This window comes from Nomascus leucogenys, chromosome 5, assembly GCF_006542625.1.
Source record: "Nomascus leucogenys isolate Asia chromosome 5, Asia_NLE_v1, whole genome shotgun sequence".
NCBI lineage: Eukaryota > Metazoa > Chordata > Mammalia > Primates > Hylobatidae > Nomascus > Nomascus leucogenys.
The window spans coordinates 78,508,004-78,535,701 of NC_044385.1; the positions used below are offsets into that span (position 1 = coordinate 78,508,004).

General features: G+C 43.4%; 1 protein-coding gene across 3 annotated transcripts; it reads left to right on the forward strand.

Annotated features, from left to right (window-relative positions):
• The first annotated feature begins 1,038 nt into the window (after positions 1-1,038).
• THSD1 (thrombospondin type 1 domain containing 1) lies at positions 1,039-27,698 on the forward strand. 3 transcript variants are annotated; one of them, XM_030813456.1, is made up of 5 exons: positions 1,502-1,643; positions 5,128-5,266; positions 9,601-10,566; positions 18,135-18,293; positions 26,075-27,698. In XM_030813456.1, exons 2-5 carry the CDS (start codon positions 5,209-5,211, stop codon positions 27,451-27,453), a joined length of 2,562 nt encoding a protein of 853 aa, XP_030669316.1. In that variant the 5' UTR covers positions 1,502-1,643; positions 5,128-5,208; the 3' UTR covers positions 27,454-27,698. The 3 variants fall into 3 exon arrangements, with proteins under 3 accessions (XP_030669318.1, XP_030669316.1, XP_030669317.1); XM_030813458.1 differs by lacking the exon at positions 18,135-18,293 and having other exon boundaries at positions 1,039-1,643; XM_030813457.1 differs by lacking the exon at positions 1,502-1,643 and having other exon boundaries at positions 4,674-5,266.

Genomic DNA, 27,698 nt, shown 5'->3' on the forward strand with positions numbered 1-27,698 from the left:
GGCTCTCTGTAAAGTGGACCAATCAGCAGGATGTGGGTGGAGCCAGATAAGAGAATAAAAGCAGGCTGCCTGAGCCAGCAGGGGCAATCCTCTGGGGTGCCCTTCTACACTGTGGAAGCTTTGTTATTTGGCTCTTAATAATAAATCTTGCTGCTGCTCACTCTTTGGGTCCACACTACCTTTATGAGCTGTAACACTTCACTTCTGAAGCCAGAGAGACCATGGACCTACTGGGAGGAAGGACCACCTCCAGACGCGCCGCCTTAAGAGCTGTAACACTCGCCGGGAAGGTCCGCAGCTTCACTCCTGAGCCAGTGAGACCACGAACCCACCAGAAGGAAGAAACTCTGAACACATCCGAGCATCAGAAGGAACAAACTCCGGATACGCCACCTTTAAGAACTATAACACTCATCGCGAGGGTGCGTGGCTTCATTCTTGAAGTCAGAGAGACCAAGAACCCACCAATTCTGGACACAGTACCCAATAGGATGTTTTTCAGCCCTTGCTCTCTTCCCTCCCTCCCTTGACTTGGAGTCTCAAGTGTCTGTTGTTGCCATCTTTATGTCCATGAGTACCCATTGTTTAAGCTCCCACTTACAAGTGAGAACATACGGTTTTTGGTTTTCTGTTCCTATGTTAATTCACTTAGGATAATGTCCTCCAACTGCATCCATGTTGCTACAAAGGACGTGATTTTGTTCTTTTTTTATGGCTGCTTAGTATTCCGTGGTGTGTATGTACATTTTCTTTACCCAGTCCACTGTTGATGGGCACCTAGGTTGATTCCATGTCTTTGCTATTGTGAATAGTACTGTGATAAACATGGGAGTGCAGGTGTCTTTTTGGCAGAATGATTTATTTTCCTTTGGGGATACACCCAGTAATGGGATTGCTGGGTCAAATGATAGTTCTGTTTTTAGTTGAGAAATCTCCAAACTGCTTTCCACAGTGGCTGAACTAATACACATTCCCATAAAAAGAACTTTAACACTTGCAGAGTAGAGTTTTAAAAATGTTTAGTTATTTTTAATAACCAATTCTGACCCCAGGGTAAGAAAATGGAGATGCACTTTACCTGAACTATGTTCTTTTGAAACTCTTTAGTGACATTTGGGAAAGCAAGTTTACAGCCCACATACTGTGCCACTTCAAGGACTTATTTTTGTGGTCTCCCTGAAGAAAATGACACGAGTAGGAGTGATTGAAGGTGAAGTGTCAGGAGATTGCTCGCTCGTCCTTCGTTAAACCCCTGGTGCTGTGGACGCGGGTGTGCGTTGAGGGGACCTGCGTCTGCCAGGGCCGCACCCCCTCCCTCAGGACCTTGGCTGGCCGCGCGTTTCCTGCCTGTTTCCTGTCCAGCAGCTGGCGAGCGGGGGACCGGCAGGAAAGGATGCGCTGCCCAGAAGGGGCGGGAGCCGACCACGCCCGGTCCCGGGTGCCCCCCGCCCTCCCGGTGCCCGCCCTCCCCACGCCGTCGGGGGCGGGCCCGGGCGGGGCTGTGGGAGCCTAACGCCGCGGGGTCAGGGCGCGCAGTCCGGGACGCCGGATGCTCGGCGCTCTACCTCGCGGCCCCTGAGGCTTCCCGTCCGCCTCGCCACTCGGCCAGCCGAGCTGGGGTCGCTGCCCGTCAGTCTCGAGAGGTAAGAAGCGCCCTCCTGCATCCCGGTGTTCGCGCCCCAGTGGGCGCTCCTGTGCCGCGAGACCCTCGGAGGCTCCGCTGGGGTCGGAAAATGCCCCCGGACCCTGCCACCCTCCCGGATCCTGAAGGCGCAGGTGGATGGTGGCGGCCCCTCCACACACCCGCCTCGGCCCCAGGGGACGCTTTTAAGGGGTATTGGTCTCCACACGGAGTCTCGAATTTAACTGAACCTGGCTCTGCCCTGGCTCATATGTTGCCGAGTGGCTGAGACTGGCCACGGAACCTTGAAAAATCGCGTCTTGAGCTACTGTTTCTTTCCAAAAAGAAATCCTTTCTGATATGCAAAAAGTATGAAATATAAGGATTAAATTAAAGATGGTCCTCATTAAGGAGGACTTTAAGCTGACGACACGAGGGGTAGACTTCCAAGCGTGGAACTGGGCTTGCGGGCATTTGGGAAGCTGAGTAGATGGGGCGAGCCAGGGCGTCCCAGGAACGCTGCACCCAACCCGTGGGACCAGGGCAGAGCAAACTCGAATGAACATATAAATGAAGCCTGTTTACACGAGCTGCTTTGGAACTAGAGATTTCCTCCCAATAAATACTATTCGTATATATACACACGAGCATGTGCATGTTGGTCAGAAGGGACAAAATAACTTTGCTTCGTTTTCCATTTTATTCTTTCACGAATCATTGGTCCCATGGACATTAGCGTAATTCATTTACTTTTTCTGCAGCTGTGAAGGGAGATTTAGAAGCGCTTGTCCTAGCTGGTTTCAGCAAAAACATGGGGTCTGAGGTTGGATGATGCTGTTAGCCGTTGAGAATATTCACAACTTTTCCCCACCTTCTCAGCTGATGAATTTAGAATTTGTCTATAAAGTTTACATACAAGAATGCTATGTAGAAGTATTTTCAAACGTGTATAAAATATGCCTAAGTTCTTAATTTCTTAGAACAATTCTCAAGCCAAACATTGTAAGAAGTCAGTCGAGGTATTGGGAACAACATGTTGAAAGAAAATAAGCAAGGTAGAAAGAAATTAAAGAGACATATTATGACTAATGTTATGATCATATTCCATATTATGATTGACAAGTAGGCTGGTCTGTTTTATAAGTCTTTTTCCATTCAGCTCTAAATATAGATTATCTCACCATTCTTTGTTTTCCCGATCATTTTCATAAGAAAATGTGTTATAATCACAAAATCAGTAATGATTTGGGGCTTCAAAAATAAAAATGTTATTGTGGTGGAAGCAAACAAATCTGAGAGAAGCCCGTTCAACTTTTGGGAGCTTGCTTCTCCTTAGTTTGGTTACCAGGTCTCAGTGACTTAAAGGAAGCATTGTAATTGTCTTAAGTGCTCACACTTGCCCAAGTGATATGATGCATTCTGCAAGGATCTTACTGGCTGACTTTGGCCAGGTTTCCCAGGTTTCCATGTACGAGGAAAGAATTGGGTCAAATCTGTGGCTAATTCCACCCAAAACAATTCTCTTCTTCTTTCCTTTCTTTTCTTTTTTTTGGGGGGTGGGGGTGGCGGGGAAGAGGAGGGAGCCCTAATCATCTGCATAGTTACACTTCAAATCTCTGCTTTCCTTTCAGGAAGTACAGTATTTCCTTTGTTCAGCAGCTCTTGCTGAAAGAAAGCTAATAAGACACACCAGTTTCCCTTCCATTGAATTTTGGCTTATTTCAACCAGTTTTCTTAATTCCACTAATTTGTGCTCTTATCTGAAGAGATGTAACATGTATTTGGAATATAATATACTTGCTTATTAAAATGATTAACTGTGGCCTGGGTGTGGTGGCTCACACCTGTAATCCCAGCACTTTGGGAGGCCGTGGTGGGCAGATCACGAGGCCAGACATTTGAGACCAGCTTGGCCAACGTGGTGAAACCCAGTTTCTGCTAAAAATACAAAAATTAGCCAAGCATGGTGGTGCACACCTATAAATCCCAGCTACTCAGGAGGCTGAAGTGGGACAATCACTTGAACCTGGGAGGCAGAGGTTGCAGTGAGCCAAGATCATGCCACTGCACGCCAGGCTGGGTGACAGAGCAAGACTCTGTCTAAAAAAAGAAAAAAAAATTAACTGTGAATAATGGGGGGGACCATAAACATTAAGAAAGTATATATTTGGTTATATTTAATATGAATACATAGTTTGCTAGACTCTAGTATGGAAGAACTGTCTTAAATGCCCAGTATCTTATTCTATAGTTGAATAGTCTATATAAAAATAAGTGCCTTTTCCAGCTGGGTGCGGTGGCTTACGCCTGTAATCCCAGCATTTTGGGAGGCTGAGGCGGGCAGATCACGAGGTCAGGACATCGAGATCCTGCCTAACACGATGAAACCCCATCTCTACTAAAAATACCAAAAATTAGCCGGGTGTGGTGGTGGGCGCCTGTAGTCCCAGCTACTCGGGAGGCTGAGGCAGGAGAATGGCATGAACCGGGAAAGTGGAGCTTGCAGTGAGCCGAGATCTCGCCACTGCACTCCAGCCTGGGCGACAGAGTGAGACTCCATCTCTAAATAAATAAATAAATAAATAAACGCGACAGAGTGAGACTCCATCTCTAAATAAATAAATAATAGTACCTCTTCCAACAAATAACTGTGAAACACAGGCCGGCAAGGTCTTAAATAAATAAATAAATAAATAATAGTGCCTCTTCCAACAAATAACTGTGAACCACAGGCTGGCAAGGTCTTCCCTGCCCTCTTAGGTAGACTGGGAAGATTGCTGTGTGAACCACCGATCTCGTGATGCATACCAGGATGCATACCAGCAGCAACAAGTATTGCAAGACTGGTGAAGATGATTGTTATTTGTCTGTTTTCTCCTTAGGGTGCCCTAAACAAGGGAAGTCAGGGCCACATGGAGTTCACATTTAATTGTAGTATTCTGGGATATCTTTTTTTAAAAAAAGCTTTGATCACTTGGATGTAGCTCCTAGGAATTGATAAATGAAGCAATCCTGGTAACACACCAATTGTGCAAGGAAATGTTAGCCCATTTGTGGACACCAGGCAGGGAGCATTTGGGTATACATAGCACAATGCTAAATTAAAGTTTAGCAGAAATTTAGTAAATTTATTAGTGTGAAATGCCAAGCAGATAAATAATGTGAAAATGTATCCAAATTGGCTATTAACTTTGATAAAATTAAGCAAATAACAATAAACTCTCCACTTAAGGATGTGCTGTAAAGAGAAGAGACTTTGGTGTTGTGCAAAGATAATCTTAGTAGGTTTTGGGCATACCTGCATATTCCTGACCTGTGAGTTATAATGGAATGAAAGGGGCTTGTATAATTATAAGTCATTGCCCCAGGGAAAATTAGTGTCCTCTCTAGTTTCCTTTCAATATCACTTAGGAAGTTTGAGTTTTAGAATGGTTTTGTCATTTAATGATTACTGTTTTATCAATCACATTGAACGGAGCCATCATTTTTTGAGGTTCTAATTTCAGGTGTTTTTGGGGAAAAAAATCACAATCTGGACGTGAGAAAGGACATGAGGAGACTAAAGACCTGGGATTTTGCCAATCAGAATGAAACCAATGTTGAAAGACTTTTCAAATCTATTGTTGGTGGTACTCTGTGACTATGGTGAGTATTGTGAGTATACTTAACGCTATTGGTAGCAATAAAACATAAATATGACATTTATAAATGTATTGATGTTGATGACTCTTCATGAAGGAGGCAGGGTGGGGTATATAGTGCAGTGCTTTCTAAACCGTGACGCTTGCAACCCTGGGTTCTCTTATGCTTCAGTGATTCTGCATGATTGATTCATATTTCACTTTATATTTTTAACTCTTAAAAAAATAAAAAAACCAACTCTCTCAAATTTTGACAAATTGGAGGCAAGCATGATTTCCCAGTAATTCAGTGTGATAAATCACTTCATACACACATGCAATGATGTTGTGTATATTAGGGTTCTACATAAGATTTCACTTGACAGAGTTTTGGTGCTAACATATATTTGGAACCAATCTGAATTTCAATCCTTGAAAGTTGCGTGCTCTTAGAAAAGTTTCTTAATCTCTTTCAATCTCAGCAATAATATTGACTTTACAGGGTTTTTATGATAATATCAAGAATGCAAAACACCCTGAATGAGCAAATAGTAGGTGCTTAAAGTCTGTTCTCTTCATTCGTTTCAACTAAAAATTGAGTTCATTTCTCAGAGAGCTTTATACAACTGCTGAACAATAGAGTCAACAATATGATATAATCTTCACTACTTTTGATGATTTCCAAATATTTCATAGACATCTAAGCAGTTGATTGTATGGCAGTGGAAGTTGTTTTTGAATTTGGTAAAGAAATTGTGATCCAAGATAGAGAGGACACTGGCTTGTGTAATGTGAATGGCATAGCTGGTTAAATGGACCAGAGTATGTGCTGTTCATTTCATTCAGTAGACCTCCTTTCTCAGTCTTTTCTTTTTTAAGAAGTTTATTTATACAAGAAGACACCAGATTTAAGGAAAGCCAATGTGGGATTCATTTATTTTAAAGTAATTTGGCCGGGCGCGGTGGCTCATGCCTGTAATCCCAGCACTTTGGGAGGCTGAGGTGGGCGGATCACCAGGAGATTGAGACCATCCTGGCTAACATAGTGAAACCCCATCTCTATTAAAAATACAAAAAAATTAGCCAGACGTGCTGGCAAGTGCCTGTAGTCCCAGCTACCCAGAAAGCTAAGGCAGGGAATGGTGTGAACCCGGGAGGCGGAGCTTGCAGTGAGCTGAGATCGCGCCACTGCACTCTAGCCTGGGTGACAGAGCGAGACTCTGTCTCAAAAAAAAAAAAAAAAAAAGTAATTTATCCCTTCTTAAAAACAGATTACTCTGGCTGGATGCGGTGGCTCACACCTGTAATCCCAGCACTTTGGGAGGCCGAGGCGGGCAGATCATGAGGTCAAGAGATTGAGACCATCCTGGCCAATATGGTGAAACCCTGTGTCTACTAAAAATACAAAAATTAGCTGGATGTGGTGGCATGCACCTGTAATCTCAGCTACTTGGGAGGCTGAGGCAGGAGAATCGCTTGAACCCAGGAGGCGGAGGTTGTGGTGAGCCGAGATCGTGCCACTGAACTCCAGCCTGGGCAACAAGAGCAAAAGTCCATCTCAAAAAAAACAAACAACAACAACAAAAATAAATAAAATAAAAAATAAAAACAAAAAAACACAGATTACTCTACACGTAACAGCCTTCTACAAAAAAGTATGTGTTCTTGGTTTCATAATGATAAATAAAGCATCGAAATTCTCCATTTAAACAAATTATACAAGGGTGTTTGTTAATAGCAAAATTTCTTACTGGAATATGAAAAAAGTTGAATGAGCATAAAAAAAGAGCATAGAAGTTGAGTGCACAAGCCACTGATAAAATAAAAAAAGTAGATATTGTCGTAGATCTGTTTTACCCCCCCCCCCCTTTATCTCTACTTAATACTGATCAAAATATAGCATTACCTGTATATTATAGTAGTCAGGATGTGGTAGAACCAAATTGTAGTTTTTTGTTTGTTTGTTTTTTTGAGATGGAGTCTCGCTGTTGTCGGCCCGGGTTGGAGTGCAATGGTACAATCTCGGCTTACTGCACCCTCCGCTTCCCGGGTTCCAGCAATTCTCCTGCCTCAGCCTCCCGAGTAGCTGAGATTACAGGCGCCCACCACCATGCCCAGCTAATTTTTGTATTTTTAGTAGAGTCAGGGTTTCACCACGTTGGCCAGGCCAGTCTTGAACTCCTGATCTCAGGTGATCCACCCATCTCGGCCTCCCAAAGTGCTGAGATTACAGGTGTGAGCCACCGCGCCTGGCCCAAATTGTAGTTTTCTAACAGGAGTTCTAAAGTAGCAAATTCTCCCTCTAGTACATACCTCCTATCTGCTGCTGCTGGAACCCATCAACTGCATCTTTGTTTTCCATTTCCGGCGGGGCATGTGTGTCTTTCATTCACTGGCTCCCATCAAATCAGAATCTGATCTGCTTCATTGACAATCCCTGTCATACACAATAGACTGCTTTTTTTTTTTTAAGCCAGTCAAATTTAGTAGTTGGGGGTCATATACCAACTTTGGTGACACTAATCTTACTAAGTTCTGATAACCTGCTACCATCGGACCAGCCTGCAATAGACTTTCATTAGTTAACTAAGTGGTGTAGCCTCTTATTCTTAAATGGACCACAGAACCATCCTGCCCCCTTCAGATCCAAATTAGTATGACTTTGTTCTCAGTCTTAAGCACTTCCTTGGGCTGTGGTAAGTGCATTACCCAGTAATTCAAGAAAGGTACCAGGTTGGATCTGATCCAGTACACAAGCTGCACCAGAATCAGCCACCTTCCTCAACTTTGAGTCATCTCCAAACAAAAGGGAATATCCCTCAACTTGTTTTTGCTTAATTGGAGAAAAAAAGAACTTTATCCTATTATGGTTTTCAAACAAGTGATAATCAAGCATTCAAGTCATCCAAGTTTTATGTCTTTTATTTCACCTCATCTCAAATGAGAACTAGGTGAAATGCTGTGCTAATTAAAAACTCCTCTGTGTGCCAAGATATTCATGTGCTGATTCTAATAATCATTGATTGCATATATATAAGGGTATTTTAAAGACTGCCAGCCCAAACAAAAAAACACATGGGCCCCTTTGGACATATATATTCATGAGGCATATATAATAAGAATAATAAATTCATACTTCCACAAGTTGTTTTTCAAACCTAAAGGGAACTTCAGTCCCTTACATCTAGAACTGTTTCTTACCCTAGCCACGGGCCAGCTGACTGTTGTATTGCCAAATTCTGCCTCCTTTGATATATATTTGGATAGGATTCAAAATAGAAACAAGGATTCTTGTGTGTCTATTCTTTGAACTTTTCACTTAGGCTGCTCTGCTGGGTCTCTTTTTAAAAGATATGATTGATCCTAACAGAATGATACTTAAGAAGTAGCAGTCATCTGTCTTATCTAGGCAAATACAAGTCGCTGTAATGTCATTAAATTGCCATGGACAAGCTTAGTTATTTCAAAAATGTTCACCCTATCCCTTTGGTTATCCATGCAGAATAAAGTGTCAACATTTCTTATCCATTTAAATATGTCTGCCTCATACAAACTGAGGACACTGATTCCTTTACTGGTAAAAATTCCCCAGTGCTTGTCTTGAATATCAGAAAATAATAACTTTGAAATAAATTTAGGGTCTTACATTTAAAATAATCCAGAACAATTTGTATTGTGTCATTTAAATCAAGCTTTCTCTTCACTGTATATCCATTTTCCCCAAATATCTAAACACCAGAATCTTTGATTAACAATATGAGATACTGGGTTTTTAATCCTAAAAATTATTATTCTAGCTGTATAGATTTTCATTGCAGATATATCATATTGTTGAATGTTGTGAATTCAGAGTATTTACCACTAATTATTTTAAACATAACTATGAAAGATAAAGAAGGAACAGAACCACTTCAGAATGGAAAGAGCACAATGGCCAGCTTCCAGGATCTGTACTCAGTATTATTTTACATCATCCCTGGCTCAGTTCTAACTTCTCTTGTCTAAAATGCTGTTTTCTGCTAGGTGCAGTGGCTCATGTCTATAATCTTAGCAGTTTGAGAGTCTGAGGTGGAAGGATTGCTTGAGCCCAGGATTTTGAGACTAGTCTCTACAAAAAGAAAATTAGCTGGCTGTGCTGGCATGTGCCTGTAGTCCCAGCTACTCGTGAGGGTGAGGTGGGAGATTGCTTGAGCCCAAGAGGTTAGGGGTACAGCGAGCACTGATTGCACCACTGTACTCTAGCCTCGGTGACAGAATGAGACCCTGTCTCAAAAAAATATTTAAAAATTCTGTTTTCATCAATGTCACTAATAATTCTTCTCAAACGCACCTTTTAAAAACCAATTCTGACCATTTCAGTTCTTGGAGAAGCTGAATATCTTCTCTTGAGAGAGCCAGGCCATGTAGCACTAAGCAACGACACAGTGTATGTGGATTTCCAGTATTTTGATGGTGCTAATGGGACACTGAGGAATGTATCTGTCCTGCTGTTGGAGGCCAACACCAATCAGACTGTAACTACCAAGTACCTCCTGACCAACCAGTCCCAGGGAACACTCAAGTTTGAGTGCTTCTATTTCAAGGAGGCTGGTGACTACTGGTTCACAATGACTCCAGAAGCAACAGACAACAGCACTCCATTCCCCTGGTGGGAGAAAAGTGCCTTTCTGAAGGTGGAATGGCCTGTCTTTCACATTGACTTGAATAGGAGTGCCAAGGCAGCAGAAGGCACCTTCCAAGTGGGCCTATTTACCAGTCAACCACTGTGCCCGTTTCCTGTGGACAAGCCCAACATCATAGTGGATGTCATCTTCACCAACAGTCTTCCTGAGGCAAGAAGAAATTCAGGACAGCCGCTGGAAATAAGAACCAGCAAAAGGACAGAACTTGCTCAAGATCAGTGGGTTGAGTTTGGCTGTGCACCTGTGGGGCCGGAAGCCTATGTCACCGTGGTGCTGAAGCTGCTTGGGCGAGACTCAGTCATTACCTCCACAGGACCCATTGACCTGGCCCAGAAATTTGGATACAAACTGATGATGGTGCCAGAACTCACATGTGAGTCTGGGGTAGAGGTGATGGTGCTGCCCCCACCATGCACCTTCGTCCAAGGAGTGGTCACTGTCTTCAAGGAGGCCCCCAGATCCCCTGGGAAGAGGACCATTCACTTGGCTGAAAACAGCCTGCCCCTGGGAGAGAGGAGGACAATTTTTAACTGTACTTTGTTTGACATGGGGAAGAATAAGTACTGCTTTGACTTTGGCATTTCAAGCAGAAGCCATTTTTCTGCAAAGGAGAAGGAGTGCATGCTAATTCAGAGAAATATAGGTTTGTACTGAGATTTTTTAACATTTTAAATCAAATCCTTCATGTAATCAAAATTATTTAGAATTCAGGTGAACTTTAGGTGAATTGTACCATCATTTTTATGGTTCATGCCTTATAATGTACCAATTGGCATTATCACCCTTAGCTGAAAAATTAAGAGTACTGTTAAATCTACTTAACCTCTTTACGTCTCATTTCCCCATCAGTAAAATAGGGGCAATACAAGTACATACTTCAGAGTTGTGGAGATTGAACGAAATCAACATACATGTTACACATTCTCAGGATAGTGCCTGGCATTTAGGAAGTGCTGAATAAACATTATATTACATTTTTTAAATCCCATTATTAAATCATATGGTAAGTTCATGGCAGAGATTATTGGAATTCAAAGCCAAATCCCAAATTAGCAACTTCTGTCTTCCTCTAGCTGAGCATGTCTCTTATCTCTTAAAGTCATTCATTATAGGAATGCGGCCTTTTTAGTGAGAAATCAAAGCAAGATTTCTAAAAATGTATTGGGATTCTGTATTCTTTGTGTAATGCCCTACCTAATCATGAAGAAATGGGGTTATGACAATTCCATTAATTCCCTATGCTGCTCTTTGCATTTCTTTCCCTTTTTGGGGGGGAAAGTCTGGTCTTAGTAAGTAGTTTAATTTGGCAGAAATGGTCTCGTTTGCTTTTTATCTTTTTTTTTTTTTTTTTTGAGACGGAGTCTCACTCTGTCACCCAGGCTGGAGTGCAGTGGTGCAATCTCGGCTCACTGCAAGCTCCGCCTCCCAGGTTCACGCCATTCTCCTGCCTCAGCCTCCTGAGTAGCTGGGACTACAGGCGCCCACCACCACGCCCGGCTAATTTTTTGTATTTTTAGTAGAGACGGGGTTTCACCGTGGTCTCGATCTCCTGACCTCGTGATCCGCCCACCTCGGCCTCCCAAAGTGCTAGGATTACAAGCGTGAGCCACCGCGCCCGGCCTGTTACCTTGGTTTCTTGAACAAAATGCCTTGCAGATGTGAATATTTCAAAGCTGTATTCCTTCAGATAGTTTTATGGGTAGAAACAAACCTCCCTTTTCACATTTAAGACATTTTGCTTATTCAAAATTAGAACCCTCTATAATAGGCTGAAAGGCATTTAGCCTGGACAAACAGGTTTGTTATGTAGTGTGAGCACATGTATGGACATCTAAACAGGACAAAACAGCCTTTCATTCATGAAGTGGGACTATTTGGAGTATTGGTCATTTTGCTTTTCATTCCTAACATATGAACTACAGTTATTTAATGAGTTCCCATTTTGCCAAGTTTTTTCCTGAAAGTTATTAGCAGAGATCTCAGGGATCAGATGGAGTTACTTAAGACATTCACAAATATTTGCCTACTTAAATTTGATCATTGCTTTGAGTGATTTATTTTGTTTACTGTTTGATTAATTTGATTTAGAAATTGAGACATAAAAGCTTAGCTTAAATGTTCATTTTGTTTTATTGTTTGGTATCCTACATGCTATGATTTTACTTTTTTTTTTTTTTTTTTTTTTTTTTGAGAGGAGTCTCACTCTCTCCCCCAGGCTGGAGTGCAGTGGCATGATCTCGGCTCACTGCAAGCTCCGCCTCCTGGGTTCACGCCATTCTCCTGCCTCAGCCTCCTGAGTAGCTGGGACTACAGGCGCCTGCCACCACGCCCAGCTAATTTTTTGTATTTTCAGTAGAGACGGGGGTTTCATCGTGTTAGCCAGGATGGTCTCGAACTCCTGACCTCGTGATCCACCTGCCTCAGCCTCCCAAAGTGCTGGGATTACAGGTGTGAGCCACCGTGCCCGGCCTATGATTTTACTTTCAAGGGAAATGAACACAACATTTCAAAATGAGATTTTTTTGACATTAAGATTTTTGCCAGCTGCGGTGGCTCACACCTGTAATCCCAGCACTTTGAGAGGCCGAGGTGGGTGAATCACTTGGTCAGGAGATTGAGGACCATCCTGGCCAGCATGGTGAAACCTCATCACTACCAAATATACAAAAATTAGCCGGGCATGGTGGCACATGCCTGTAGTCCCAGCTATTATATATAATTCTGGCAGGTATGGTGGCACACCCCTATAAATCTCAGCACTCTGGGAGGCCAAGGCAGATGGATAACTTGAGCTCAGGAGTTTGAGACCAGCCTGGGCAACATAGCAAAAACCCATCTCTACAAAAAATGCAAAAATTAGCCAGGGATAGTGCCATGCACCTGTAGTACCAGCTACTCGGGAGGCTGAGGTAGGAGGATCACCTGAGCCGGGGGAAGTCGAGGCTTCAGTAAGCCATGATCACACCACTGCACTCCAGCCTTGGCAGCAGAGTGAGACATTGTCTCAAAAAAAAAATTATTCTAAGTCCCCTGTCTATCATTACCCATCCAACCCCAAGATCTATCAGATCCTGCCAACACTAGCCACCAAAACATACTCTGCATAAAACACTCTCTTCATCCTTTATGGACAAAAACTTCTAATGCAGCCAAAGGTATACAAAGCACTACAAAACATAAAGAAAGCGTGTAGGGCAGATGCCTTCTCAGGTGAGCCAAGTGGTGCAATCTTTGGAGTGAGTAATGGAATATGAGTTCCATTATTTATATATACATATAATTTTTTAATCTAAAAAATATACTTTTTTAAATCAAAACTGATTTTTTTTCTGATCCTCAGTAGTGGAATTTTTATTTTTAGTTTGACAAATGACTTTATGCACTTAAATAAATTATATAAAGTCAAAGAGTTCAGAAGGAATAACAGATTCTTAGCATGTGTAATTCTACCTTTTGTGGTCTTAAATATGAGCATGGAGAAGGATAAACTATATATTGACTTAATTTTCAATTTAGATTTTACAGTAGTGGGATTTCCAGTAGATTTTCCCAAAATAAATCACAATACTATAACTCAGAGAGACTTTAATAGGAGATTCTCAAAGCTTTTCAAGCAGGGGGGCTTAGTATGGGAACATCTCTGAAGCTTTGAAGACAAAGCCAGCTCATTGTTACGCTGTATGAGGAGCTCCAGTGTGATCTCGGAGGCACAGAACCAATATTGTGTTCACTTGGACCTCTAGATGGAACATAATTAGCACATCTCAGTTGATGTTGGTCCAGGATACCGGTTTGTAATCCTCCCACTCTTGTGAAAATCCTTTTAATTGCTATAAAGAACTCATATTCCATTACTCACTCCAAAGATTGCACCACTTGGCTCACCTGAGAATGCATCTGCCCTACATGTTTTATGTTTTGTAGTGCTTTGTATACCTTTGGCTGCATTAGAAGTTTCTGTCCATAAAGGATGAAGAGAGTGTTTTATGCAGTGTGTTTTGGTGGCCAGTGTTGGCAGGATCTGATAGATCTTGGGGTTGGATGGGTACTGATAGACAGAATTATTAAAATAATCTTTTTTTTTTTTGAGACAATGTCTCACTCTGCTGCCAAGGCTGGAGTGCAGTGGTGTGATCATGGCTTACTGAAGCCTCGACTTCCCCCGGCTCAGGTGATCCTCCTACCTCAGTCTCCCGAGTAGCTGGCACTACACGTGCATGGCACTATCCCTGGCTAATTTTTGCATTTTTTGTAGAGATGGGCTTTTGCTATGTTGCCCAGGCTGGTCTCAAACTCCTGAGCTCAAGTTATCCATCTGCCTTGGCCTCCCAGAGTGCTGGTATTTACAGGAGTGCACGACCATGCCTACCAGAATAATTACTTATAGGGAAATTACTCATTTATTCTGTCTGGCAGTGATTACATATCTGCTTGGATGAGAAATTCACATTTATCAATCAATAATGGCTGGGAGGGTTTTGTTTGTATTTTGAAACTCCGGTGTTAGGTACATCCTCATTTAGGATTAAGTTTCCTTGCTGAATTGACCCTTTTATCACTATATAATGTTGCTCTTTATCCCTGGTAATATCCCTGGTTCTGCAATATATTTTGTTTGATATTAATGTAGTTACTCTAGTTTTCTTTTGATTAATGTTCATAAGGCATATCTTCCATCTTTTTACTTTTAACATATATATGTCTTTATATGTAAAGTGGGCTTTTAAAAAAACATAGTTGGATCATGCTTTTTTATCTAATCTGACAATCTATGTCTTTTAACTTAGTGTTTAGATTATTTAGTTTTATCATTATATGGTTGGGTTAAGATCTACTATTTTGCTGGATTTATATTTGTTACAACCATTCTGTTTTTTCATCTTTTTTTTGCCTTATTTTAGATTAATTGAATATTTTAATGGTTTACTTTAACTGCACCATTGGTTTATTGTTTATACCTTAAAAATGTATTCAGTGGTCTGGGCGCCATGGCTCACACCTGTGATCTCAGCACTTTGGGAGGCTGAGGCGGGCAGATCACTTGAGATCAAGACCAGCCTGGCCAACATGGTGAAACCTCATCTCTACTAAAAATTCAAAAAACCTAGCTGGGCATCGTGATGCACACCTGTAATCCCAGCTACTCGGGAGGCTGAGGCATGAGAATCGCTTGAACCTGGGAGGCGGAGGTTGTAATGAGCTGAGATCACACCATTGCACTCCAGCCTGGGCAACAGAGCAAGACTCTGTCTCAAAAAAAAAAAAAAGTGTATTTAGTGGTTGTCCTAGAGCTTATAATATATATGTTTACTCTCAGTCTACCTCCAGGTATTATATTGCTTCATATGTAGTATAAGGACTTTTGAACAATACACTCCCAATTCACTCCTCCCATTCTTTGTGTGATCGTTGTCATACTTTTACTTTATATAAGCTATTAAACACTTCATATGGCCAGGTGTGGTGGCTTATGTCTGTAATTCCAGCACTTTGGGAGGCCGAGGTGGGCAGATCACCTGAGGTCGGGAGTTCAAGACCAGCCTGACCAACATGGAGAAACTCTGTTTCTACTAAAAATACCAAAAGTTAGCTGGATGTGGTGGCGCATGCCTGTAATTCCAGCTACTCGGGAGGCTGAGGTAGGAGAATCGCTTGAACCCAGGGGGGCGGAGGTTGCAGTGAGCTGAGATCACACCATTGCACTCCATTCTGGGCAACGAGAGTGAAACGCTGTCTCAAAAACAAAAAAGCAAAACAAATAATACATTGCCACTATTTTGTTTTAGGCTATCAGTGATATTTTAGAGCATTTAAAAATGAGAAAAATGATTTTTACCTTTATATATACCATTACCAGCACTCTTCATTTCTTTATATAAATGCAGATTTTTGTCTGGTAACATTTTCTTTCTGCCCAAAGGATTTCTTTGAACATTTCTTGTATTGAAGGACTGCTAGTAATACATGATCTCCATTTTTGTTTTTCTGAAAAAGTCTTTATTTCTCCTTTATTTTTGAAATATATATATGTATATATATATGTGTATATATGTGTATATATATGTGTATATATATGTGTATATATGTGTATATATATGTATATATGTGTATATGTGTATATATATGTATATATATGTGTATATATGTATATATATGTATATATGTGTGTATATATGTGTATATATGTATATATATGTGTATATATATATATTTTTTTTTACTGGGGTGGTAGCTTTTTCAGTACTTTAGAGATGACATTCTATTATCTTCTGGCTTGGATAATTTTGTCAAGAAGTCAGCTGTAATTCTTATTGTCATTCTTCTCTGGTGGTATATTCTCCCACCCTTCAGCCACAGCCTTCAAACTTTTTGGTTTGGTTTTGGTTTTCAGCAGTTTGGGTACAGTATTGTTTTTTGTATTTATCCTGCTTGGTGTTTTCTGAGCATCTTGGATATGTGGTTTGGGGTCTGTCATTAACTTTGGAGAGTTCTTGGACTTATTTATTGTGTCCTACTCTATCTTCTTCTCCTGGTATTCCAATTACATGTATGGGAGTCTGATATTGCCCCACAGCTCTTAGGTCTTCTATTCTGTTTTATGTACTCTTTTTTTCCTCTTTGTGTTTTTTAGTTTGGGACATTTCTATTTACCTGTATTCACATTTACTGTTTCTTTCCTCAGCTGTGTGTCAAGTCTATTGATGAGCCTTCTTCATCTGTGTTACCATATTTTAAAATTCTAATATTTCTGTTTGACTTTCTAGTTTCTAACAGTCTGATGAAATTTTCCATCTGTTTATGCATCTTGTTCACCTTTTCCACTAAAGCTTTTGGCATATTTATCGTAGCTATTTTACATTCTCTCTCTCAGAGTTTTAATATCTGGGTCAGATCTGAGTCTGGTTATCTTGATTACTTTGTCTCTTAATAGTTTTATGTTTTTTTTCCTTGCTTTTTGTGCCTAATAATTTTGAGTTGAAAGCTGGACACCTTGTTTGAAACTATAGACATGGAGGTATTTATGCCTGGAAATGGTCATACCTCTGTTTTTGCTAGGCCTTTAGTTTGGGTATTAGGTTATATATAGTGAAGAATTGAGCTATGTTTGGGTTTTTACCATAGTTATGGCTACCCTCAGTGCTTATCACATTTGACATTTTTCTAGTGTTATTTTGTGTTTAGGGAAGGCATTGCATGACTATAGGGGTTTTCTCCATGCTTCTGTCCCACCCTCAGCTTTAGGTGTGAGCCTGCACATCAGAGAGGCTTTCATCTTTTGCTATGCCTCTTCCCCAGAAGTAGACTGTTGTTACTTGATATTTGGCACTTGCTAGCCTGGAGTAGAGGGAGGGCATTCCCTTGTACTAGTTCAGCCTCAGTCTTAGGCAAGTGCTGTGTTCCTAAGTTTCAGGAATGGGACCTTCTTGATGATCCTGCCCCTCCCCAGTGGTAGAAGATCTCTAATAGTCTGGGTCCAGGATATTTTTGGTTCTTCCCCAAGGGTGAAGGAGTTTCTTTTTCCATTCTCTAGAAGCAGTTGATATCAACTGGTGCTCTTAGGATAATAGGGTTTGAGGCCTTTCCCCAAGTGGTTGAAGCTTTTATTCAGTAGAGGAAATGGAAAGAGGACAGGTGAGGTTCTGTGTCTTTTCCATAGTGCTTCCCCTTCCCTCCTTGGGCCTCCACCATGAGGGAGGCTTTGTCTGGTCTTGCACTTGCCCCCAGTGCTTCTTGTATTTGATGAGATCTGTGGAGAAGAGTCTGCAAGTGGGTATAAATTCTGCTTGTGTATGTGAGTCATAGGGGTTCTATATTCTGTGCTAGTCCACTAGGCTTTTGGCAGTTCATTACATTTTTAGGTGAACTCTTCTCACCACCTTGGATGCGGCCTGGTGTCTGCCCCTGGTAAACAAGAGTTGCATCTCATTTTTCCTTGGAAGATCCTATCTTTCCTTATATTGCAGGATAGTTAGTTGTCCTGCGACCTCAGCTCTTTTTTGGGTTCTGGAAAGGTTAAGATTTTTAAATTATACAGCTTTTCTTTGTTTTAAAGTTAGGAGCAACTCTTTTCAGCTTTCTTCATCTCTGGGAATGCTTTAACTCACGGGCTTTTCAAGACCTGAGATTTGAGTTTTGCTCTTTCATTTGGGTGCAGTTAAATACTGATTCTCAAATGAACTAGCATTAAAAGCATAACTTATATCCTTGCAGAAACTTGGGGACTGTGGCAGCCATGGAGCCAGTGTAGTGCCACATGTGGGGATGGTGTCAGAGAGCGTCGCCGAGTGTGTCTCACTTCCTTCCCCTCCAGACCTGGCTGCCCTGGAATGTCCTTGGAGACCTCCCTGTGTTCCCTGGAGGAGTGTGCTGGTAGGTATTCTTGCTTCCTTCGGGAGTGTCTCCTCAGAGCCTTCATCAGAAGGAATATTGAACCCAGGCCTGCCTGAGAGTTAGCAGTCTGAGATCAGGAGTAGACTCATTAATGCTCTGTGATTGCTGTTGGTTGTACTAACCCTGTATTTGTTAGTGTATCTAAGACTGGGAATAGCTGGGAGAGTAGCTTACCAGTGAGAAAATGGGATTTACCACTATAGAAGATAAGAAAATAATAAGGAAATATTAAGGATTCAGACATATTAAATAATTTCTAAAAATGCAAAAAATGGGGAAAGGATCATTTCTTCATAAGATTTTTTGTTTTTTCTCCCTCTGTTTCTCCTCACCAAAACTGTGGAAAAACAGTTTTCCTTAATTTTTCTCCCTATCAACCCAGAAAAGCCAGGGGACCACATAGACCATTATTTGTCAAAATGGGGCAAGACTCCCTGTCCTATACCCTGAGTGGCCTAAGTTATTCCTTACTGCCCCTACCCAGAGGGACATTTCTTTATGCTATCATCCGAGGACTGGCCTTTCCTGAATCTTCTAAGCATCTTCAAGGCACATACTAGTAGCTGGTCAGTGAGTATTTGATGTAAATTGTCTATAGATATGTTGCTCACATGGCTCAGTTAGGTTTGCCCCAGCTTATGGAGCTAAATCCTGTTCATTTACCATGAGTTACACACTGAATAGTCCTTGCTTTTTCCACACACCATCCCGCCTCCTGACAGACAATCCACATTTACTTTGCCAGCCTCTGCTCTGGTCCTGACTCTTAGATAAAAGTCCTTGTGTCAAGGACTTTATCTTGTCCTTGTACTCTCCAATTACAGGTTAAAAGACCATCTTAGTTCCTTGTTTCTTTGGGATATGAAGGAGTTATGTGCTTTTCTGTGTTTGGATCTCAGAGTACCTTTTAGCCCAAACCACAGGCACCTGGCAACATCTCAGCCAGTGTCCCCACCTGTGGCTTTAGAAAATCCTTTTTGCGATATCATTTTTCCAGCCAGTATGATAGGCCTTGTTCCCTTCATTCCAGCATTTTTAGGACATTATTCTTTCTCCTTTTTTTTTCTTATTGTAGCTTCCTCTTCTCCTAGCCCTCCATCTGCCTGTCTTTCATAGGCCCCACCCTGAATCCATTATTTCTTCAGTGATATACTATTTTCTAAGGCTCTCTTCTCTGTCTGCTCTTTTCTTTATAAGTCCTCTTCACTTTCCACAGCACCTTCCTTGTGTATAACTTCCCTCAAATACACCTTATTCTTTCAATTCTGGGATGGGATCATGTGTTCAGACATTTCATATCTGAGTTCCATAACACTCAGATGAATTTAAACTCAGTGGCCACTGGTGACTACTATTCTTTTATATGTGACAATATTTATTTATTGTTATTACCATTAATTGGTTATCTGCTATGTGACAACACTTAAAATACATTATCTCACTTAAGGCTCACAGTAATTCCACAAGGTAGGTATCATTATGCTGGGCTCAGACCTCTTGAGAGCTTACTGCCTGCCAGGCATTTTTCTAAGGACCTTGCACACATAAAGTAGGCATATTCTTGTCTCCACATTGCAGATGAGGACCCCGTGGGATAGGAAGGGTGAGTGGCCTGTCCAAGATCATGAAGCTAGAAAGTAGGGGCACTGGATTTGACTCCTTGCTAAGCTACCTATCTTGAATACCTTGCCTTTATATACAGGCCAATCTGGCTTTCTAGAAGAAGCATCAACAACCTGGAATTAACAATCATTTTTGAGAAATGTGATATTATGTCATATTCTGGCATCTTCTTTTTTTTTTTTTTTTGAGACAGAGTTTCACTCTTGTTGCCCAGGCTGGAGTGCAATGGTGTGATCTTGGCTCATGGCAACTCCGCCTCCCGGGTTCAAGCGATTTTCCTGCCTCAGCCTCTGGCATGTGCCACCATGCCCGGCTAATTTTTGTATTTTCAGTAGAGACGGGGTTTCTCTATGTTGGTTAGGCTGGTCTCGAACTCCCGACCTCAGGTGATCCGCCTCCTTCGGCCTCCCAAAGTGCTGGGATTACAGGCGAGAGCCACTACGCCCAGCCGGCATCTTAATTCTTTAATGCTGAGTAGGAACTGGATATTTGTGCATTATAAGTTAGCAAGAAGGTAGGTCCTACAGACTCGCCTGCCGCTACTATAAGTGGTCCTCAGATATCGCTTATGTGGATAAAAATGATCATTTCTTCCAAGTGTTCTCTTTGCCCTAGTCAACCTATTTTCCATTCTTTGGAAATGTAAAGATATATTCACAGGCTGCATAGCATCAACAATCTCCTTTACTTCAGGTGAAAGAGGAAAAACTAGAGATAGAGATGGGCGAGGCCAGCAGCTTTTGGGCTTTTCTCCAGTTGTGATTTTAAAGGAAGCCAGCCAGAGTAAAAAGATAACAGAGTCAAGTGAAGAGGTTCATGGTGTGTAATAGCAATGCTGCTACCCACTGTCATGAGCAGCCACTGCAGGTGAAGGAAGTGATACATCAGGGAACAAACCTTTCATCATTCAACTGTTTTTACTTGTTTGGGAGTTCAGAGGTTGGTTTGGCTTTAAAAGAATATTCTTATGCCAGGGTCTGAATGTAGTTCTACGTCATATGGTCTATCTTGTTCAACAAGAGAGTAGTATAATTAAATTGCTGTTGCACTGATGTTCCATCTGGTGGAATATTGATCATTTTGCTATTGCCTTTTTAATAATGAAGGAAAGAATCAACCAGTTAAACTAGTGTTTATTGAGCACTATGCAAGTTACTGTGACTGTGGTTGGGAATGTATTAATAAGATATGACTGTCTTGAAGGGGCTTATAGTAGCTCAGAAGGCACATAAACAGGCTTAATACTCAGTACAATATTATAGGGCCTGCAATGAAAAATGTACCCACAGCTTGCTATAGAAGCTTTCAGGAGTGATAATCCAAGCCCAAAACATCTCCAGTCTTGGAGGAAGTGATTTTTTTTTTTTTTTTTTTTTTTTTTGAGACAGAGTCTCACTCTGTCGCCCAGGCTGGAGTGCAGTGGCGTGATCTCGGCTCACTGCAAGCTCCGCCTCCCGGGTTCACGCCATTCTCCTGCCTCAGCCTCTCTGAGTAGCTGGGACTACAGGCGCCCACCACCACGCCTGGCTAATTTTTTGTGTTTTTAGTAGAGACGGGGTTTCACCGTGGTCTCGATCTCCTGACCTCGTGATCCCCCGCCCGGCCTCCCAAAGTGCTGGGATTACAAGCATGAGCCACTGTGCCCGGCCGATATTTTTTTTTTTTTTTTTGAGACAGAGTCTTGCTCTGTTGCCCAAGCTGGAGTGCAGTAGCATGATCTCAACTCACTGCAACCTCCGCCTCCTGGGTTCAAGTGATTCTGCTGCCTCTGCCTCCCAAGTAACTGGAACTACAGGTGCACGCCACCACACCCGGCTAATTTTTTGTAGTTTTAGTAGAGACGAGGCTTCACCATGTTGGCCAGGCTGGTCTCGAACTCCTGACCTCAAGTGATCCACCCCCTTTGGCCTCCCAAAGTGCTGGGATTACAGGCATGAGCCACCACACCCAGCCAAGGAGGTGATATTTGAGCTGAAGTTTGGAAACTGAGGTGTCCCTCAGGTTAAGTAGGTGAAAATGGGAGTTTTAGCAAAGGGAGCAATGAATGAAGGCATGGAAGATGGCACATTAAGAGACCTGGAGAACTGAAAGTAGTTTACTGTGTCTGGATGATAGTGTGCCAGGGAGGGGTGGGAGACATGAGGCCAGCCAAGTAAACAGGATTCATATCCTGAGGGGCCTCGAAAGTTGGAACCTGTGTTTTCATGGTATCTCTATCTGGCTGTAGCAAGGAGTATAAATCAGAAGGTTAGGCATGGCAGCAGATGTACCTGTTGAGAAAAGTTTTTCAGGAACCTATCTGCAAAATGAAGTGCCAGCAATGGTGATGGAGGGAGAGGAGGATTCAGACTCTGTATGTGGCAAGTGATGGAGAGGGAGCATGAAGGATGAAACCCAGGATTTTAGTACTGGCAACTGTGTGAACTGTGATTCCATTCCTTTGAGATCAGATATATCAGAGGAAGCACAAGTTGTAGGGGAAGATGGTGAGTCTTGGGCATTTTGAGATGGAGGTGGTGGGACAGCCAATGGAGATAGTAGAGCTAGTGGAGCCAGGAATGGACTCTAGCTCTCCTTGGATCTAAAATTCATGCTCTTCTCTCTAAATTACATAAACAAATGTTCTCATTGAAACCAAAAGGGAGGGAGAGAGTTGCAAGAGCTATGTAACAGTAGCCAATGCTACAGAACGAGCTCCTTTGAATTTGACTATTAGGAGGTCATTCATAACCTTGGTGGGAGCTGTTTAATTGGAATCTTGGGGATAGGTTGCAGGAGACAGAGGTGATGTAGGAGCAGTAAGCAAATGCAGACCCCTCTTTTCAGTAAGCATGGCTGGGAAGACAAGGAGCAAGATAGGTCTGAGAGTGTGAGAAGGTTGGAGAAGGGTCTTTTTAAAGTGCGAAGAGCTTGAGTATATTTATGTGCTGAGGAAAAGGAGCTAATAGAGGAGCAACTGGAGATAATTGCTGCAGAGGAATGATGTCCCTAGACAAAGGAGGCCTAGAAAGCATTTGCTTGTGGCCTCACCTTTTGTAGGAGGACAGTTCTCCCACTGATTATGTGGCAAAAAGGTAAATAGAGGTGTGGCTGCTAATAAGTTTATGGGGCAGAGGAGGATCGCAGAAGAAGCTGGGCATGTACTTGCCTGATGGCTTCTATTTTGTGTGTGTGTGACCTATTAGAGTGCTAAGGAAGTGGATTGGATAGGGGGCTTAAGAAAGTGGTGAAATTGGAAGCAGGTGTTGTAGGGGATCCATGGAAGGATCTGTGGGCAGCTGAGGTTGGGTGCTGTGATTGTGCAGGGGCACTGACCTGCATGGTTGTGTTATTTTCTCCACCAGTGCAGCAGCTAAGAATTCACGTGTCTGAGGTTCACATGTCTAGGGTCAGACTTCTGCTGCGGAGCGGGGGAAGAGCTATAGCTCAGTATTAGAGGTCAAAAGAGTTGAGGTTGGGCCGGGCACGGTGGCTCAAGCCTGTAATCCCAGCACTTTGGGAGGCCGGGGCGGGCGGATCACGAGGTCAGGAGATCGAGACCATCCTGGCTAACACGGTGAAACCCCGTCTCTACTGAAAATACAAAAAATTCGCCGGGCATGTTGGCGGGCGCCTGTGGTCCCAGCTACTCCGGAGGCTGAGGCAGGAGAATGGCGGGAACCCAGGAGGCAGAGCTTGCAGTGAGCCGAGATCGCGCCACAGCACTCCAGCCTGGGGGACAGAGAAAGACTCCATCTCAAAAAAAAAAAAAAAAAAAAAAAAAAGAGTTGAGGTTGTTGGAAGGAAAATGGTTTCAGTAATGGATCATGGTTGTAAATTGGTTAGGGGGAGAAGTGAGGCTGGGAAGTGTCTGGCAGATGGGAGAAAATGGAGGGCTGGAGAATCAGAAGTCTTAATGTAGTAATAGTGAGTTAGTGAGAGTAGTGAACACAGCTAGAGCGGTTGAGCGGTTTAAGATTTTAGAAGAGGAGCAGACAGTGGGAAGGTACTATATGTTGGATGGACCTGAAGTCACCTGGATGGTCCTAGCTCTGGCATAGTAAGGGAGGCTGGGACCCAGGTGCTAAAGTGACTGATGGCTAGCAGGAGGTTGGGAGATGATGGTGTTGAGGGAGGAGCAGAATGGTGGTTGGCAAGGATGGCATGGGCATCAAAGGAATGGAAGTTTTCTATGGAGATGAAAGAGTGCAGGTTGGAAATAGCAATAGGAATGAGCTTGGGGAACACACTCCACTTCTGGCCCTGTTTACTTATAAAGAAAGTATGTGTAATCCCAGCACTTTGGGAGGCCGAGTTGGGCAGATCACGAGGTCAGGAGATCGAGAGCATCCTGGCTAACATGGTGAAACCCCATCTCTACTAAAAATACAAAAAAATTTAGTGAGGCGTGGTGGCGGGCGCCTGTAGTCCCAGCTACTCAGGAGGCTGAGGCAGGAGAATGGCGTGAGCCCAGGAGGCGGAGCTTGCAGTGAGCTGAGATTGCACCACTGCACTCCAGCCTGGGCGACAGAGCAAGACTCCATCTCAAAAAAGAAAAAAGAAAAAGAAAAAGAAACTGTGTGACAGCTTCCACTGAGAGGGTTGGGGAAAACTATGCCCTGCAGGGTAGCCTGGCTTCAGTTGGGACGAGGAGGTAAAGGTGGTGTTCTGTGGAGCAGTTAGGGATGTTGGGGAATTTGTAATCAGCTGTCCCCTAGGGGACAGTACAAAGAGTGGGCAGTGGGAGGACAGGTGGAGAAGATGAAGCACAGAGCTGGTGGTGGTGATACAACCATGGGGAAAAAAAGCCATAGGACTGGTGACCAAAGGGGAAAGAGAGGGGAGGGTCAGGTGGCATTAGTTGGTCTCAGGTTTCCAGGTGTTTCAGTGGCAATACAGGTGGAGGCTCCAGGTGGTGCCTGCATTTTGATGAAACATTTTGATGACTGTGGGACAAACCAGTTTGAGGAGGGAAAAAGAAGAAAAGTACCCCTCACAATGGAAGGTAGGAAGGGGAGTGGATGGCTGAAAATAGAAGAGAGAGAATGCAGAGGCTTTAACACTTAGGAAAGACAATTTCTGGATAATAGAAGGGGGAAATGAGTTGTATTATTTATTGCCAAGTCTTACTTTCATCAGTTAATTTCCCTTAAGGCATACATATGTAGGTACCTAAATTTGAAAATTTCTGGCTGGGTGTGGTGGCTCACACCTATAATCCCAGCACTTTGGGAGGCCGAGGTGGGCAGATCACGAGGTCTGGAGTTCAAGACCATCCTGGCCAACATGGTGAAACCCTGTCTTTACTAAAAATAAAAAAATAAGCTGGGCATGGTGGCATGCACCTATAGTTCCAGCTACTCCGGAGGCTGAGGCGGGAGAATCACTTAAACCGTGGAGGCAGAGGTTGTTGCAGTGAGCCGAGATCGTGCCACTGTGCTCCATCCTGGGCAACAGAGCAAGACTCCGTCTCAAAAAAAAAAAAAAAAAAAATTTCTACATCCTACTTCTGTGTGGAAACTTGGAGGCTAATTCCAGCAGGAGCTGGTGAGCATGGGAGTCACCTTGATTATGGCTTACCAGGTCACCTTGCTTCTGTGGGTCTCTGTTTTTGCAGTGTTTCCCCTTTGGTGATCTTGTTTGGCTTCAGCTGCCAGCAGAAATCCATATGTAAGACCAGAAATCCCAGTCCTTGTTTATTTTCCATCATTCCTTAACTGCTAGATAATTAGAGTGAGTGACTCAGAGACCTTAAAACCATGCAGAGCAAACAATACTAGAAAATACATATTTGGGCCAGGCATGATGGCTCACACCTGTAATCCTAGCACTTTGGGAGGCCGAGGCGGGTGGATCACAAGTCAGGAGTTCGAGACCAGCCTGCCCAATATGATGAAACCCCAGCTCTACTAAAAATACAAAAAAATTAGCCAGGTGTGGTAGTGCGTGCCTGTAATCCCAGCTACTTGGGAGGCTGAGGCAGGAGAATTGTTTGAGCCTGGGAGGCGGAGGTTGCAATGAGCCGAGATGACACTATTGCACTCCAGCCTGGGCAATACAGCAGGACTCCGTCTCAAAAAAAGAAAAAAAAAGAAAAAGTAAAAATACATCTGTTCCTCTGTGTTTTTTGTTTGTTTGTTTTGTTTTGTTTTTTGCAGCTTTCCAGCCATCCAGCCCATCTCCTCTTCAGCCCCAGGGTCCAGTGAAGTCCAACAACATCGTGACTGTCACTGGTATATCCTTGTGCTTGTTCATCATCATTGCCACCGTGCTCATCACGCTGTGGAGGAGGTTCGGCCGCCCAGCCAAGTGCAGCACACCTGCTCGACACAATTCCATCCACTCCCCCGGCTTCCGGAAGAACTCGGACGAGGAGAATATCTGCGAGCTGAGCGAGCAGTGCGGGAGCTTCTCGGATGGGGGAGACGGGCCCACGGGGAGTCCAGGGGACACAGGCATCCCTCTGACCTACAGGCGGGGCGGGCCGCTGCCTCCCGAGGACGATGCCTCTGGCAGCGAGAGCTTCCAGTCCAACGCCCAGAAGATAATCCCACCTCTGTTCAGCTACCGCCTTGCCCAGCAGCAGTTAAAGGAGATGAAAAAGAAAGGTCTGACGGAAACTACCAAAGTGTATCACGTGTCTCAGAGTCCCCTGACAGACACTGCCATTGATGCGGCCCCCAGCGCTCCCTTAGATTTGGAAAGCCCGGAAGAAGCTGCAGCAAACAAGTTCCGGATCAAATCCCCATTTCCGGAACAGCCTGCGGTCAGTGCCGGGGAAAGGCCTCCCTCCAGGCTGGATCTGAGTGTGACTCAGGCCAGTTGTGCCATAAGCCCCAGCCAGACTCTGATCCGCAAGTCACAGGCGAGGCACGTGGGCAGCAGAGGGGGCCCGTTCGAGAGGAGCCATGCCAGGAACGCCCATTTCAGGAGGACAGCGAGTTTCCATGAAGCTAGGCAGGCCCGGCCGTTCCGAGAGAGGAGCATGTCCACTCTGACTCCACGGCAGGCCCCTGCCTACAGCTCTAGGACGCGGACCTGCGAGCAGGCAGAGGACAGATTTAGGCCCCAGAGTCGAGGTGCCCACCTGTTTCCTGAAAAACTGGAGCATTTCCAAGGGGCAAGTGGAACCGGTGGTCCATTAAACCCTCTCCCTAAATCCTACACTTTGGGGCAGCCCTTGAGGAAACCAGACTTTGGGGATCGCCAGGCAGGATTAGTGGCAGGAATTGAGAGAACAGAGCCCCACAGAGCTCATAGGGGACCGTCCCCCAGTCACAAGAGTGTCTCAAGGAAGCAGTCTTCTCCCACATCCCCCAAAGATAGCTACCAGAGGGTCAGTCCTCTGAGCCCTTCTCAGTGTAGAAAAGACAAGTGTCAAAGCTTCCCCACTCACCCTGAGTTTGCCTTCTATGACAATACGTCATTTGGCCTCACTGAGGCTGAGCAGAGGATGCTGGACCTCCCAGGATATTTTGGGTCAAATGAAGAGGATGAAACCACAAGTACACTTAGCGTGGAGAAGCTGGTGATCTAGACTGAGAATCAGCCTGAGCTTTACACAGCTTGGGTCTGCTACTCGCGTTTTATAGACTTTTGTGTAACTATTTGTACCACAGGACAGAATGTGAGGAGGAAGTAACACACACAGAGGAGGATGTGTGTGTATGCATGTGCTTGAATTCACAAGGAAGAAATTATTTATCTTGAGCTTTTTCCTTTGTTATTCAATTTCTATTGATTTATTACTAATAACATGATAATAAAATGTAAACGAGCAAA

Coding starts and splice junctions, on each gene's coding strand:
- THSD1 (XM_030813456.1), top strand. CDS start 5,209: ATGAAACCAATGTTGAAAGACTTTTCAAATCTATTGTTGGTGGTACTC. Junction 5,267..9,600: donor GGTGGTACTCTGTGACTATG/GTGAGTATTGTG, acceptor TGACCATTTCAG/TTCTTGGAGAAGCTGAATAT. Junction 10,567..18,134: donor GCTAATTCAGAGAAATATAG/GTTTGTACTGAG, acceptor ATATCCTTGCAG/AAACTTGGGGACTGTGGCAG.